The sequence below is a fragment of the Podarcis muralis genome, chromosome 11 (genome assembly GCF_964188315.1).
Source record: "Podarcis muralis chromosome 11, rPodMur119.hap1.1, whole genome shotgun sequence".
NCBI classification, from domain to species: Eukaryota; Metazoa; Chordata; class Lepidosauria; order Squamata; family Lacertidae; genus Podarcis; species Podarcis muralis.
This window is the reverse complement of record NC_135665.1, coordinates 18,314,068-18,330,462: the sequence shown is the minus strand read 5'-3', so window position 1 is coordinate 18,330,462 and position 16,395 is coordinate 18,314,068. Positions and strand designations below refer to the sequence as shown.

General features: G+C 42.2%; 1 protein-coding gene across 3 annotated transcripts; it reads left to right on the top strand.

Moving 5' to 3' along the window:
* Window positions 1-2,483: 2,483 nt before the first annotated feature.
* Window positions 2,484-15,739, top strand: PHAX (phosphorylated adaptor for RNA export). 3 transcript variants are annotated; one of them, XM_077936094.1, is made up of 5 exons: window positions 2,484-2,652; window positions 9,470-10,095; window positions 12,139-12,259; window positions 12,504-12,587; window positions 13,887-14,024. In XM_077936094.1, exons 1-5 carry the CDS (start codon window positions 2,563-2,565, stop codon window positions 13,902-13,904), a joined length of 939 nt encoding a protein of 312 aa, XP_077792220.1. In that variant the 5' UTR covers window positions 2,484-2,562; the 3' UTR covers window positions 13,905-14,024. The 3 variants fall into 3 exon arrangements, with proteins under 3 accessions (XP_077792220.1, XP_028605357.2, XP_028605359.2); XM_028749524.2 differs by having other exon boundaries at window positions 2,486-2,652; window positions 13,919-15,739; XM_028749526.2 differs by lacking the exon at window positions 2,484-2,652 and adding an exon at window positions 2,783-2,860 and having other exon boundaries at window positions 13,919-15,739.
* Window positions 15,740-16,395: the final 656 nt, after the last annotated feature.

Below are 16,395 nucleotides of genomic sequence, written 5' to 3'. Positions count from 1 at the left end.
TGAATTTATATTCTGCCCAGAGGTCTCAGGGCTGTTCACAGAAAAGATTAACATAAAAACCACAATATATATAATTAAAATAAAAATAACAACCCAATAACACCTCCCCCAAAAGAGTTTAAGTTTTACTTTTTTAGTTTTACTTTTAGTTAAGTATTTTTTTAATTTATTTACTTGATTGGGAGGACAACAGCCCCCTGCCACCCCTACCCCCTGGGCCTCTGGTAAAAGCTACAGATCCCAGACCCTCCAAGTGCCCCTATTTTCCAGAGACAGCCCTGGATTTAGAGAAACCGCCCCAGTTTCTAATTGGATCCTGGGATGTCCCACATTTCCTTAGGACCATGGGCGGAGCCAAGATTTTTGTTGGGGGTGGCTGGCTTTTGTTGGGGAGGGGCAGAACCTCAGATTTGTATTGATTTGTATTGATTTAGGGGACACCCATGCTTAGGATGTCCCTGTTTTCATTGGGGAAATGTCGCAGGCTATGGAGTTACATGACCGCCAAGCCAAGGAGATGAGTAACTGGACAACCTTTGGAAGACATCTGAAGGCAGCTTAGGATAGAGAAGTTTAATGTTTAAAATTTTATCATGTTTTTATATATGTTGGAAGCTGCCCAGGGTGGCTTGGGCAACCCAGTCAGATGTGCGGAATATAATAATAATAATAATAATAATAATAATAATAATAATAATAGAATAGGATGACCCTATCTGTATCGGAAAAATGTTGGAGGCTATGGAATTTTGTGACTCCTGAGCCAAGGAAATGAGTAACTAGACAACCTTTGGAAGACATCTGAAGGCAGCCTTTCTAGGGGAAGTTTTTAAAGGTTTAATGTTTTATTATGTTTTTATATATTTTGGAAGCTGCCCAGTGGCTGGGGCAACCCATTCAGATGTGCGGAGAATAATAATAATAGAATAGGATGTCTCTATTTTCATTGGGGAAATGCTGGATGTTTTCTTATGTTTTATATATGTTGGAAACTGCCCAGTGGCTGGGGCAACCCAGTCAGATGTGCAGAGTGTAACAACAACAACAACAACAACAACAGAATAGGACAGCCCTATTTTTATGGGAGAAATGTGGGAAGCCATGGAGTTATGCAACAACAACCCCCAAGCCAAGGAGACAAGTAACTAGACAACCTTTAGAAGATATCTGAAGGCAGCCCTGTATAGGGAAGTTTAATGTTTTATTATGTTTTTATATATGTTGGAGGCTGCCCAGAGTGGCTGGGGCAATCCAGCCAGATGTGCAGATGATGATGATGATGATTATAGAATAGGACATCCCTATTTTCATCGGAGAAATGATGTAGGCTATGGAATTTTGTGACCCCCGAGCCAAGGAAATAAGTAACTATATGACCTTTAGAATGGGACGTGGGTGGCGCTGTGGGTTAAAGCCTCAGCACCTAGGACTTACCGATCGAAAGGTCGGCAGTTCGAATCCCCGCATCGGGGTGCGCTCCCGTTGTTTGGTCCCAGCGCCTGCCAACCTAGCAGTTTGAAAGCACCCCCGGGTGCAAGTAGATAAATAGGGACCGCTTACCAGCGGGAAGGTAAACGGCGTTCCGTGTGCTGCGCTGGCTCGCCAGATGCAGCTTGTCACGCTGGCCACGTGACCTGGAAGTGTCTCCGGACAGCGCTGGCCCCCGGCCGCTTGAGTGAGATGGGCGCACAACCCCAGAGTCTGTCAAGACTGGCCTGTACGGGCAGGGGTACCTTTAGCTTTACCTATGACCTTTAGAAGATATCTGAAGGCAGCCTTGGATAGGGAAGCTTTTAAAAGGTTTGTTTTATTATGTTTTTATATATGTGAGAAGCTGCCCAGAGTGGCTGGGGGCAACACAGCCACATTAATAATAATAATAATAATAATAATAATAATAATAATAATAATAATAATAATAATAGAAGAAATATTAGAGGGTGTTAAGTTATGTGACCCCTGAGCCAAGGAGATAAGTAACCACACAACCTTTAGAAGACATCTGAAGGCAGCCTTGGATAAGGAAGTTTTTAAAATGTTAATTATGTTTTTATATATGTTGGAAGCCTCCCAGAGTGGCTGCGGCAACCCAGCCACGTTTATTGTTATAATAATAAAAAACTAACAGCAACAATAATAGAATAGGACGTCCCTATTTTCATCGGAGAAATGTTGGAGGGTATGCTGTATAGTTAGATCCAACTGGACACATTCTTTTTTTAACATCTCTCACTGGAGGCATTTCTCTTTCTTGTTCCAGTGTCTTTGTTTTTAATTATATAATATTTATTAAACATTTCCTTGCTTTACGAAAGTACGCGCGTAGTCTCTATTGCTTTCCCCCCTGCCACTCCCCCTCTCAGGTCAGGCGGCGTAGTCTTTCCCACAGCGACGAAAGCGGCAAGGCTCGGACTACAAGTCCCGGCATGCCTCTCGGAAGGCTGGTCCCGCCGTTTGCCGCCCCTCCCGGCGCAAGGCATTGTGGGCGCCGTAGTCCTGACTCGGCTGAGGCCGGGCCTTTTCCCGCGCGCTCCTCCCGCGCTGGCTGAGGAGCCGGGAAAGATGGCGCTGGAGGCTCGCGGGATGGAGGAGGACGGGGAGATCTCGGACTCCGACTGCGAAATGTCCGCCTCCGCCAGGAGCCCCTCGCAGGTGAGGCCGCTGCCCGGCGGCGACCGCTTCTTTCTCCGGTGGCTCGGGTCCGCCTGGGCGGCGGAGGCCCAGAGCACCTTCGCGCTCTCTTTCCTGAGGAAAAAGCCGTGGCGAAGCAGCGAAGGGACGGCCCCGGCTTGCGGCCTTCCCCGCGGCGTTTCGCTTTCGCCTCCGCGGCGGCCGCACAGGACAAGAGATGCTGCTCCCGGTAAACGTTCGTCGGAGCCCCGTCGGTGGCGTTCGAAATTCGCCAGGCGCATTTAGCCCCGGCCCGCTGGCGGGATGGCGCCTGACGTCACCACCATCTGGAGGTGCCCGCGGGGAGATCCTGGGGTCCGGCCCGTTTTCCCATGCACAAGCAACGCCTAGAAACAGGAGATGGGGAACCTGGGGGTGCCAAACAGCACCTTAAATGGCACCTATGATCCCTAGCTAATAGGACCAGTGGTCAAGGATGATGGGAATTGTAGTCCAATACATCTGGAGGGCTGAAGGTTGGGGGTGCCTGCCTTAAACCGAGGGTGCAACAACGTGTGCAGTGAAATTTTCCATGGAGGAGCAGTTGCGGGCCAGAGGTGCCAGGTTGCGAGGGGGGTGGGGCAACGTCATGCATGTGATATCCTGATGTTGTGTGTGTGAGCCTCGCGCCTCCCTCCCTAAGCCGGTCAGGAGTTTCCCAGGCTTTGGGAAGGAGGTGCCAGGGCTCGGATGGGATCCCTCTTGGCTCCTTCCGAAAGCTGGATGGGCATTGGGAAGGTGGCAGGACGGATCTTGGATTCACCTGAGCCTCGCACCTCCCTCTCCAAGCCGGGCAGAACCACCTTGGGCTCATTTCTCCTTGATCCATATCTAGTTGTCTCTAGTAGACCAGGAGTCTCCAAATTTTGGGGGCCTGCGTGAACATTTGTAAATCAGGGGAACTGCCATGGGCTGCCGCCACACAAATCTCCTGCAACCAAGCACACTCTGCATCCTATTCTGTTGGCAACAATATAATGTTTCTTTCAGGCTTCAGCAGAAGCAGGGGAACCTGTGGTTGCCAGACTAGGCCTCTGTGGACCGATGTATGGACGTCTGTTTTGGGGACAATTGGCACTAGACAGTGATGGCTCTCTAACAATATATGGAAGCAGACATGGTCTTAATTTCCCCCCCAGACCAAGCCTTCTTGATTTGCTCACGGCAGTTTGTACTTGAAAGGAACAACTCTGTGTGTGGCTGTTTTGAGGGCCACATTGACCTGGCTTTCTAACGTAAAACAATGTTTGGTTTTCTAACTTAAAACAATGTTTGGCTTTCTAACTTAAAACAATGTTTGGCTTTCTAACTTAAAACAAACTATTATAATTAGTGTTTGTCTGCATTAACTGTTCTTAACAAGATTGCCACCAAATTCTCCTTGTGCTAATAGAGATGTGGGGTGCTGTATACAGATCCTAAAAGAGATTTCAAACAGTGCGTTCAAACTACCTCTGTATCAAAGTTTGGCTTGTATGTTTAGGGCTGTGCTGCTTTTGTCTATCATTAGATAGGAAAAGAGAATAATGGTGTAATGAAGTAGAGGAGACTCACTTTCCTGAAAGGTATTCAACCAAAGCTTTCAGCATACGCCAAATTGGTCAGCTGACGTGTGTTTGGAACTAAAATAAATAGAAATCTGCATCATTCATTTTCCAAGCTTCTGGACTTGTCAGCTAGTTTCTGTAGAGCAAATGATACTCATCATTATATTACCATCACCTCTGGTATGGCTAAGTAAAAAATGTGGTAGAACTCTTACATATTTTACATAGAATTATCAAAACTAACAAGATAATGCTATTTTTTGTGAAGATCCATGCTGTTTCAAAGCTCAGCATAGAAATATTATACATCCAGTAGAAATCAGTGAGATACATTTCATGTTCCGTAGGCATGTACTCAGTTTTTACATGCTTTCAGCCTCAGAAAGGGGTGGAAGGATTGTAGAAATTGGCGTGTTTACTTATGGATGTATACTTTATGCCACATGTGGGAGATGGCGCTTATAAATCTGAGCATAGTATTCCTACATTTCTGGCTATGGGAAGTGGTCCTAGTACCTGGGGATGGGCAGAGGCTGGAGGAGGACTGATAACATTTTTGGACCCATGGCCATTTCTTCCCACACCCATTTGTGGAAACCAGCTGCTGCTGGGCTTTGGTGAATGAACCTCTATACACATGCTGGGGCGTCAGGGTATGGGTGTTTTTAGATTGCACCACAAAGGCCATACATTCCTGCGCCAGATGATGTAGCTGACTACTGCCTGCACCTAGAGGGCTGTGCCCAAGCCCATCAAAGCTCAATTGGCTGCACTTGAAAGACCTATTACTTGAACCTTTTGTGAATGTTAGCAATTTTCCTTTCTCCCACCAAAATTTTGACCCAGTTCTGCTGTAGGCAGAGCTAGCCCAGTGGAAATGTGGTGCCAGACTTGCTGAGGACTGTTATTACAAAGCAGACCTTGACTGCAGTAGCTAAACTGAAAATTCTTCTGCTTAGAAAGTCAGGTCAGTGTGGGCCTTTCAAATAGCCACATGCATGTTTACACTTTGCAAGGGCAACTTGCTGTAAGCAGATCATAACACTGATAGTTTTTGGGCTGGTGGCTAAAGTGGAGTCAGTGATGTATTATTCTACCTCTCCTAGTCTTTCATTCTGCCCTTCTACTTGTTAGAAAGCTAACATGTTTGCACGCAGGAATATTGTTGGACTGCAACTCCCATCAGCCACAGTTATTACCGTGAATGATCAGGTTGATGGGAGTTGTAGTCTAACAACATCTGGAGGACCACAGGTTCCTCACTTAATCGTTTAAAAATGTAATATGTGCTCACTTTGGTTGCTTTTTATATTTGTCTTTTTAGTCTCTATGCATGTATCTATGCTAGGTTTTTGTAAAACAACACTGGGTAATGCTCTGTGATAACAAAAATGGGGTGCTTCTCTTGTTTGAGCTTTCAACATTTCCCCTAAAATCTGACTGTGACACTGAGGCCTTGAGTAGCAGTAGAACTCAAGAATTTAGGCTCTGCTGAAATGTGCTGGTCACACTATCAGATATCCTTCAAACACAACACAGTTAAATATTTCATTATGTGACCAAGATAGTCTGAAAGCAGCCTTCTGTTGCTGAAGTGAACCAAATAAACAGCAAATGTGCAATATATGTATAAATCTCATAGTATATCTAATAGGTGAAATATATATATGCTGTGTTTATCTGTAAACCTTCCAGATGATACATGGCAATAGCTAAGTTTCTGAAGCTCCTTCAGCTGTCAGAAAGAGACAAGACATACATTCTTTACGTAAGACTGTATTGTCATTCAGGAATCTGGGCTGTGAATTTTCAATAGGGTGCATCAAAACAGGTGTGTGGTTTTTAGATAAAAGTAAAATTATTAAGCATTTGAAATTTGATAAATATAACAGATTTGGATATTCCACAAAAGAGGAAGGGTATCTTTTTATATGCGACGGCGGGAGCAAGAGTTTTGATCGCAGCAAAATGGAAGAGTAATGAAATCCCCTCTATACAAGATTGGATCCAAAAGCTGACAGAATATGCCGAATTAGATGGTTTATCAGAAAAGATAAAGAATAAATCAAAACAGGAATTTGTTTCTAAATGGGAGGTTTTTAAAGAATATCTGAAAAATAAATATAGTAGTTTAAATTCTGTTGCAGCATTCGAGGAACTTCAGTAATAGTTGCTAGGTAGATAGAAGAAATTAGATTTATTGAGAATAAGTTTAATTATGAAAATGTGTATTGGCAATAAGTAATATGAATTTGAAATATGGAATAGACGGGAAGTTGGGTCTTTAGTGTTAAGACCAATAGATGTTTTATTGTTTGCCAAGAAAATTATGTGTCTATGGTTATTTTTGTAATTTGTGTGTAATTTTGTATTTGTGTTTTTTGTGTGTTTTTTTGTTATTGTATAAATAAAGATTAAAAAATAAAATAAAAAAAAGAAATTTGATAAAATAAATGCAGAAGTTGAGAGCAGCATTTCACCAAGAGGAAAATAGTTGGGACCCACATATCAGCACAGGGCAGGGGCAAAGCCAGTAAGAGGGGTCAGGAGCCTCATTGACCCCGGTATTCTTCCCCCTGTGACTCTACACAAATCCTGTGCTTTTGTGCAAGCTGTCACAAAGAGAAATAAGAGTTGCCAAGAAAGCATCTGTGCATACCCATGCTATGTGATTGGGTGACAAGTGTGCCTTAAGGTAAAGGTAAAGGGACCGTTAGGTCCAGTCGTGACTGACTCTGGGGTTGCGGCACTCATCTCGCTTTATTGGCCGAGGGAGCCAGCATACAGCTTCCGGGTCATGTGGCCAGCATGACTAAGCCGCTTCTGGCGAACCAGAGCAGCGCACGGAAACGCCGTTTACCTTCCCGCCGGAGCGGTACCTATTTATCTACTTGCACTTTGATGTGCTTTCGAACTGCTAGGTTGGCAGGAGCAGGGACCGAGCAACGGGAGCTCACCCCATTGCGGGGATTCGAACCGCCAACCTTCTGATCGGCAAGCCCTAGGCTCTGTGGTTTAACCCACAGCGCCACCCGCGTTCCTTACAAGTGTGCCTACAGCATAGGAATAATGCTTTCTGCACCATACTCTATGGCTAGGGTCATGCCTTATATCTGGCCACAAGCAGGCTTGGGGTAGCCAACTTCTGCTGTGGATGGAAGCAAGACTTGTTACTAATTTGATCCTAGTTGCAAATAATAGTTTGTGGAATCGAAAGCTTAACATTCAAGAAAGTAATTATACTTTGTGTCCTTGCATGTGTAGTCAGAGAGCTAAACAGAAATTTGTTTCTTGTTCAGCAGATAAGATTCTGCAGTGCATGCAGAGGGTAAGGTTCACATTACTGTATGCTTCTGGGTTTTGTAAGACTCTAAATACTTTCCAGCCAATTTGTTCTAATCATGCAGCAACCACTTGATATGCTCACTTTCCCTGGAAATGCATTAATTTCCCATTTTAAATCAGTTTTTTCAATTGGCCCATTTCCCCCTTGATGATTTAAACCAATCCACTGTGGTTTTCAGCCTCCTTAGGTACTTGGAAGCTTGGTGGTGGGCAAATTTATTTGAGCTTCAAAGAGAAGGCCACAAATCAGTGTGGTATTTTAACCTGAAAGCTATGTCATGAAAAAGGTTAGATTAAGGCCTAACTTGCCAAAGCCAATTACAGGGCAGTCAATGAACATATTTCTTTGAATGAAAGTTCCAGTGATTCAAAGGTGGATTCCTTCCAAATAAAAGTGCCTAGAAGTGTGCAAGAGCAGCAAAAATGTTCTAACCCAGTGTGCGTGACCCTTGAGTCCTCAGATGTTGCTGGATTGAGACAGTGGATAGAGAAACATTTCTCTCTTTCATAGTACAGTGGTACCTTGGGATGCGAATGGGATCCGTTCCGGAGCCCCGTTCGCATCCTGAATGGAACGTAAGATGCGACTGCGCGGGTCGCGTTTTGCCGCTTCCGCGCATGCACGTGACATCATTTTGAGCGTCTGCACGAGCGGCGAAACCCGAAAGTAATGTGCTCTGTTATTTCGGGGTTGCTGCAGAGCGCAACCTGAAAGCGCTCAACCTGAAGCACATTCAACCCAAGGTATGACATGGTCATCCAATGTAGCTGAATGCAAGAAGAATCAGGTGAAATAAAGTAATTCTTCAGGGCATATTTGAGCTATGGAAATCGCTCCCACAGGGTTCCAGTGCCATCAGCTTAGTTTTAAAAAGAAGCTGAGACAAGATTCATGGAGGAGAAGACTAGCAATGGCCACTAAACAGGATGGTTGTGTTCTCTCTCTACTGTTGGAGGTAGTATTGCGCCTGAACACCAGTAAACTGCAGCCTGGTAGAGTGCTCTTGTGCTCAGATCCTGATTGCCAGTTTCTCAAGAGCATCTATCTATGAGAACAGGAGGCTGGATTAGATCAGGCTGGCCTGATCTAGCAGGGCTGTTCTCGCGCCCTTAGAATGGTACTCAGAAGTTTATAACGTTTTAACTGACCAGTTGGATAGGATGGGGCGAAAGCTGATTCTCTATTCAATACTGTAAGTCACTTTGAAATTCAATACCTGTTCAGTTCAAATTGGAGTACCGTCGCTTAAAGGTTAAAGAGGTTGTGTGTGTGAGAGAGAACGGGAACTGAGTTTTGCCTTGAGTCTTGATCACAGTTTTCTAGCGATTCATTCTTATTTGGCATGCTGATACACATGAGGAGCTTGGAGAAAATGAGCAAGAAGCTGAGTGCCAGAGGCTCTAAATTGGATCTTGGCACCTCCCTGCTTCCGATTTGCCTATGGTCAGACTGAGAGGAGAGAGATGGGCTCAGATCCTATGTCAGCGGGGACCTGGACAGATGGGTGTTCTCCCCCTTTTTTTTACTCTCCTGAAAAACTGTATCCTGTTTGAGGACCTCAAGCCTTTCCTGCTCTAGTTCCTGTCTTCTTGTGGATAATAGAGTTTTAAATCTTTGTTTTGATTTTGGGGGTGCAGTGAGTTTTGTGTTTGCATTTATGTAGCTTTTGGTTTTGTTTTGAACTTACTTTACTTAATTTGTTGTAAGCTTCCCAGAGAAACATAGCAGCATGCAAGTGTCAAAAGTAAAATGATGAAAGAGGAGGCGGAGTACACTCTAGTTTGCCTTGGGAAGTTTTGCACCCAAAAAAATCCCCTATAGGGCGGCGAATTAGTGCACAATAAAATGTTTCTTTTTTTAAACAACGACAGCAAACATCTGTCTTGCTTTCCTTTTTCCATTTCAGAAACAGCACGATATCAACTCAGCCAGATCTTTTCCAACTGGCATTCCCCCCTGTGCACCAAGTGTCCCTTACCGCACAACCAAAAGTTTGGACTCCAGTGACGAGAGCTTCTCAGATTCAGATGAAGACAGCTGTCTGTGGAAGAGGAAGCGACAGAAATGTTCGAATCTTCCTCCCCCTAAACCAGAGCCTTTCAATTTTGGCCCGATCCCTCAGAAACAGATTACTGCAGGGGGTAAAAAGATCAACAACATCTGGGGTGCAGTGCTTCAGGAGCAGAACCAAGACGCGGTGGCCTCAGAACTTGGGATTCTAGGGATGGAGGGAAGCATTGATAGGAGCCGGGCATCAGAGACTTACAATTACTTGTTGGCGAAAAAGCTGATGAAAGAATCTGAGCCAGAAGTGGCTGAAGCATTAGACAAAGAGTTAGATGAATATATGCAGGATGACAAAAAGACATTGCCAAAGGAGGAAGAGGAGGAGGAAATTGGACAAGGCCTCTTGAAACGGAAACGGCCTGTTAAGGACAGATTGGGTGAAAGACAAGAAATGAATTACAAAGGGAGGTATGAAATTACTGAGGATGATCCTGAGGAAAAAGTGGCAGATGAAATTGCCTACCGGTAAGATTTTGATCTTTTAATACACCTTCGTCAGATTTTCAATAAATGTCACCTTACACAATAACAAAACTTGAGGGGCATTGGGTATTTATTTTATTTTTTAAAAAATAATGGTACTAAAGAAAAGCTATTACAGGGTGACCAACCCACCAGTGCCATGCTTTCATTGGCTCAGGGATACCAGATCCTTGAGATTCCGTTTAAAAAGAAACCAAGTATTTAGCAAAATATGCAGGTACCCTTGTAAGCAGTTTCTGTGACTGAGACAGTTTGGCTGCTCTCACCTGCCAGCGGTTTTAGTCATTGCGTGAAATCAGAGTTCTGAGGTTTCTGTTTCAATTCATGGTGACTGGACAGACAAATGCTTTGGCTTCTACCTAAAACTGACTGAATAACTTGATCTTGTGAGTAAAGTTGAATCTGGGAACCTCTGCATACTAAGCAGATTCTACAGCCCTTCCCCAAACCAGAACCCCAGTTCATAATGTTTATTTGCATGAAGTCTGCTAGTCACCCAGGTATTCAGTCAAAATATTACAGGTTTATATAGCCGTCCAAGAATTACCATATTTTTTGCTCTTTAAGACTAACTTTTTCCCTTCTAAAAGGTAAAGGGAAATGTGTGTGGGTCTTATGGAGCGAATGCAGGCTGCACAGCTATCCCAGAAGCCAGAACAGCAAGAGGGATTGCTGCTTTCACTGCGTAGTGATCCCTCTTGCTGTTCTGGCTTCTGAGATTCAGAATATATTTTTTCTTGTTTTCCTCCTCCAAAAACTAGGTGTGTCTTGTGGTCTGGTGCATCTTATAGAGCAAAAAATATGGTACTTGGTACAACCCCACTGCACTATACAGAAACCTCAGGACTCTGATAAAATTCAGCTGTTTAGACTCACCCTGAAAATGTGTGCTGTTCACATGAATTGTGTGGCACCCTCCGCTGCACAGCCATAGAATATGCTTGAAATATATCTTGATTTACTTAGACGCAACTAAAAAATCACTGTGAGACGTTAGGAGTGCACGTTGGACCCATTTTGGTACTATCCCGTTTTCTCCTCTTTAGACCAAATCTGTGTCCTAGACAATTGCATGGGGTTTGTGAAATTACCAGGGCGGTGGTTAACTGGAGAAAAGCATGAAGTTATATCAATAGGAACCAACAGTAATGTGAACAAACAGAATTACAGTTTGTCTGTCAAGATTATTGGGTCTGCGCATGTGTAAAGGTTTTAATGGCATTATCTTTTTAATTCTGGTTTATCGGCTGTGTGCTTCTGGTTTCCCACTGTGGCCTTGGACAGATACAGTTGTAAAATTTTGCGGTTTTGTACTTTGTCAGGAAGAGAACATGAAGGTCCCCCCCCCCCTTTTAGAAGATACTTATGAGGCCAACGGGTGCTGTGGACGATGGAGTCTTTCTGTTTGCCTGGTTTGCAGTTGTTGCAGAGGGCACAGCTGTCCCATGTGGAATTTGGAGCAAATTAGCCATTGTGCATCCTATGCTTTTAGGCTCCAGAGAATGAGACTTTATAAAATTAAAGTTTCAAGGTAAAAAGTTCCACTAGACCATATAATTATCATTGGACCATTCTTTACCCTCATAATTTGATAGCTGGTAATACCCAGTTAAAATAGGTGTCTGTCTGTAATTCCCAATAACTGAAAACATTCTTAAACCATATTCAAAGGACTAAAGATAATTTTGGGTTGCAGTACCACCTGCCTGGAAAGTTATCCTTAGGGTGGAGTGTGTGTAAAATTGGGGGAGTAAGTGATGGTAAGCAGTAAGGTCAAGGGAAATTAAATGTAGAAAGTACAGGCTGACAATTCAGTTTTTAAAAATATTACCAATTCAAATATATTCCACCCTTCCTCCGAAAACTCAGCACAGCAAGCCTTCACTACAGCAATGCTAGGCAAATGTCAGATAGTGCTAAACTTGTAACAGTGGGTACATTTGTTCATAAATATGTTTTGTCATTCAAGCAGGTTACAAAATGCAAGGGTTTCCAGTTTTCATAGAATTTCCCTTCTCCTTTTAGGCTTTGTGAGCCAAAGAAGGATCTGATCGTACGGGTTGTGAAAATCATTGGGAAGAAAAAATCTATTGAACTACTGATGGAAACAGCTGAAGTGGAACAAAATGGAGGTCTTTTCATAGTGGTAGGAAATAATTGCTTTTTCAGCCTACATACTTAATCTTTTAACAAATATAGAGCCCTGTTTAAAAATTTTTTTGACATAATCTTTGCTCCAAGGGTTCTGTGCACAACTTCTTATAAATATTTTGAGTTTTTGAGGAACAGCATATTTACAGCAGCAAGTCCTATTGAGTTGAACAGGGTATAGGATTGCAGCTATTATGTCTATAGAAAGCTTTAGAAAGTTTTCTTTTTCCATTATGCAGAATGGCACTAGAAGAAGAACACCGGGAGGAGTTTATTTAAACTTGCTGAAAAACACACCTAGTGTAACTGGAGAACAAATCAAGGTAAATAACATAATATATGTAAACCATTTAAAAACAGCACATTTTTAGATTACTTTGAAAAGCATATGTTAAATGAGAATGTTTTAAAGTATATCTCTTCTTGCTGACTTCTGATTTCAATTTATACATCTTCTAAAGTAGAAAATGGACATCTGGTTAAGCCAGCTGTTCTTTAAAGATCCCATTTTTAATATTTTTACTAAAAGTATGTTTTCTGAGCACAGTTCAAAGTGTTGGTGCAGACCTTTAAAGCCCTAAACAGCCTCCACCCACATCATTCATCCCGAATACTGAGGTCCAGCTCTAAGGGTCTTCTGCTGGTTCCCTCGTTGCTAGAGGTGAGGTTACAGAGAACCAGGCAGAGGGCCTTCTCAGTAGTGGCGCCCGCCCTGTGGAATACCCTCCCATCAATACGTCAAGGAAATAAACAACTATTTGACATTTAGAAGAGACCTGAAGGCATCCCTGTATGGAGAAGTTTTTAATGTTTGATGTTATATTATGTTTTTATATGTGTTGGAAGCCACCCGGAGTGGTTGGGGCAACCCACTCAGATGGGCGGAATAATAATAATGTTGTTGTTGTTATTATTATTATCATCTTCATTATTATCATCATTATTTAGATACAAGAAGAGTAACAACCATTCCCTCCCATCGAACAACTCCCCCCCCCCCGCCTTAAACAACCCCCCAGCCCAGGAGTTTGTTCAGCAGCCTCAGCTTTTGTAGCTGGAGTCAGTCTGGGCCCCACCTTTCCAGGCTAGGTACAAAAAAATCTGCAGGGGTAGGGAACGGGTCTTAAAGGACTCACAGACAAGATGGCCTCAGGCCTTTTTAGCAGTCTCAGCATCTGTAGCTTACAACTGTATCTCTGAAGGTTTGCTCTTCAAAGAACATTACAGTAAAAAAATACCCCCTAACATTTTTCATACTTCAAAAAATCATTCCCTGTGTTTTTTCTAGTCTATTAGTAAATCAGTGAAATCATAAAATTGAAATCTTCCTTCTAACTGCAAAATATGTAACAAATGACTGTAGCGGTGATGGGCTTCAGAAACAGCCCTTTCTGTATTCTGGGCAGGCAGACTTGCAGCTGTTTAAAATAGAGCACCTCTCTCACTTTAGGGAACTGAAGTCTTAATTTTCAAATATTCTGTAGCAGCATTTGAAAGGATATGGCATCCTTCAAAAGAGATTTTTGTTCTTTTTGTCATACAGTTAGCTTTCATCTCTAGTTTAAAGGTTAGCGAAGGAAAGTGGTGGTTTCTGAAAGGTGACATTGCCTATTATTCCTCAGCACTTCATGGAGTGTTAACATTCTCTTTGAAGGAAATCTTCTATATTGAAAACCAGAAGGAGTATGAGAACAAGAAAGCAGCAAAGAAGAGGAGAATTCAAGTCCTGGGGAAAAAGATGAAGAAAGCTATTAAAGGGCTCAACCTTCAAGAATATGATGATGCCTCGAGAGAGACTTTTGCTAGTGATACAAATGAGGCATTGGCTTCACTGGATGACTTGCAAGAAGGACACGGAGAAATGAAACTGGATCCTGAAGATGCTATTGAAATTGATCACACTCACGACGTGGACCTCTTTTAATGCATCGGGTACTTGAGAGACCAAGCTTTTTGTGAGATGTATTAAATTGCAGTTTTTATATTAAGACTACGTCTTGTTTTCATTAGTGGCGATGGTTGTATACTGAAGAGGGCCTTTGTTTTCTAACTTAGTGTCCATACTTGAGTTCTCAGTTTGATTTAGATCATGAAAATACTTTGATCCGCTATCTCCTTTGTTATATAACTCAGCACCTAGTTATGCTATGTTCCCTCACCTGTGGGATAGTTTCTAGGTAAGAGCAAAACTGAATATTCTCATTCCAGAGTAAAGCTCATGTCTGGCGCCTGCTAACTGCATAGAAATGTTTTCTGTATTATTTAACTAAAGGTAATATGCAACAAAGTGACATACCACACTTGGACATTTAATCTGCCATGGAAGCATTTATAATTAGCATGGTGTTCATGGTTGCAGAGTTTGGGAACATTTTTCTAATACTACGGTATTCCAAATGCTTGCAAATTACTGAAAATGTCTCTTTAGATGCAGCATTAATAATAGGAAGGAATGCAGTGCAGAGGTATTAGGTGTCCTTTGTCTGAATGTGCATTACTATCCACAAGACTGTTTTCTCTAGAAGATTGTAAGGAATGTTCAGATTTATGTTTTGTTTTAATGACAAAGTATCTGGGCTTTTTTTTTTCCTATCTGAAGCGGTAGGTGCAAAAATTTGCAGAACTCTTATCCCATTTTTGAATATTGTTCAGTAAGACAAATGGACTTACTGCACCACACTTTTAGTTATGCTGATGAGTTTTGTGCTAATGGTGTGATATTGTGTCAAATTACATGTACTTAAGTACCACTGAAATCTGTTGGGCCTTGAACACAATGTAACTGGTTACAGAATTGCAGCCCCAGTAGGCCAGACTCAAGATTCTTGGTTACCATTTTGGATTACAGTTTTCTTTCTAATTGCATATTTTTGTTTGCTTCATTATCTATGGGGGGTGGGAATCTGAGTTGCATAGTTTAGCTACATGCAAGTGTTGTGTTGTACACGGCAGTTGTGCACAGTACAGTTTGTCGGGTGAAAAAAAGCCCATCTGAACTTTTCAAGGCTGACTTTTTGGCTCATTCTCCTCTGTATTTTTGTGTTAATGCCGAACAATTTCACGAAAGGGTTGTTGAGGCTTAGGCTGTGGTCCGCTGATAGCCTTCAGAGGGTCTAACAGTCTGCTGCATATCACCTACGCTGAAAATTCATGGCACTAAATTGCCTTAAATCTTGACTACACTGACTTAATTGTTTTGTGAGTTGCTGCTCAAATAACAAGTATACCAATTATCAGTAGATCATTAAAGATCAACAAGGCTAAGATATCCACAGTAACTAAATTTCTTGGGATAGAAATGTTCTTTTCTTAGTATCTGGTATCCGAGATGACCTCACATGCGTATGGGGTATTATGTGAAAGAACCCCAATTTATTTTTGTGTTTTCATTCCAAAATGTTAAGTTAAAACTGCTGTTCCGGATGTGGAAACAATGACATGTTATTGCCAGCTAATAAAGGAATGCTCTCTCAAACCGTATTCTAGAGAATTCAAACTTCACCTATAAGATGGTTGTACTGTACTTAAAAGATAACTATTGCATATACTTCAAGTTGGACATCCTTTTGCAGTGGTCTTGGTAATTTTCCATTTATTTATTAATTGGTATTTTGCAACTCTAGTCCTTAACATCCTAGGGACTACAATCCTCTGCTGTTCTGGGAATATGCACATGAAAGCAGGCTGTTAGCTAGAAAACTATCTGAAATGCTGCTCTAAACACCATTACAGTGTTGGTAAAGTAGGGTTCTTTGCCAAGGCTGTTAATAGTCTGCATCCTTAGCAACCTTATGCTGGGTGTAGGAAGTCTAAAAGAATCACCCCACAGCCTGTTTCTTAATTAAGACCACTTAATTGGAGTAAAACTGTTTTGCCATCTGCAGTTGCCAAGAGCACTTTATTTTTGCTTTATTTAATATTTTAACATTTAAATGAGACCGAGCATATAAATCCCTGATTTTTCCATCACAGTTTAAGATCATTTCCTTTAAGGTCATGAGATTTAACAGTTAAAATCTAGCAACACATTTGCCTGAACCATAATGATAGGCATGCAAATATCCCATTTGTAAAGACTCTGAGAGGACAAAAGCAGAGCTTCTCACGTATGGTTTAATGTTCAGTTATAGG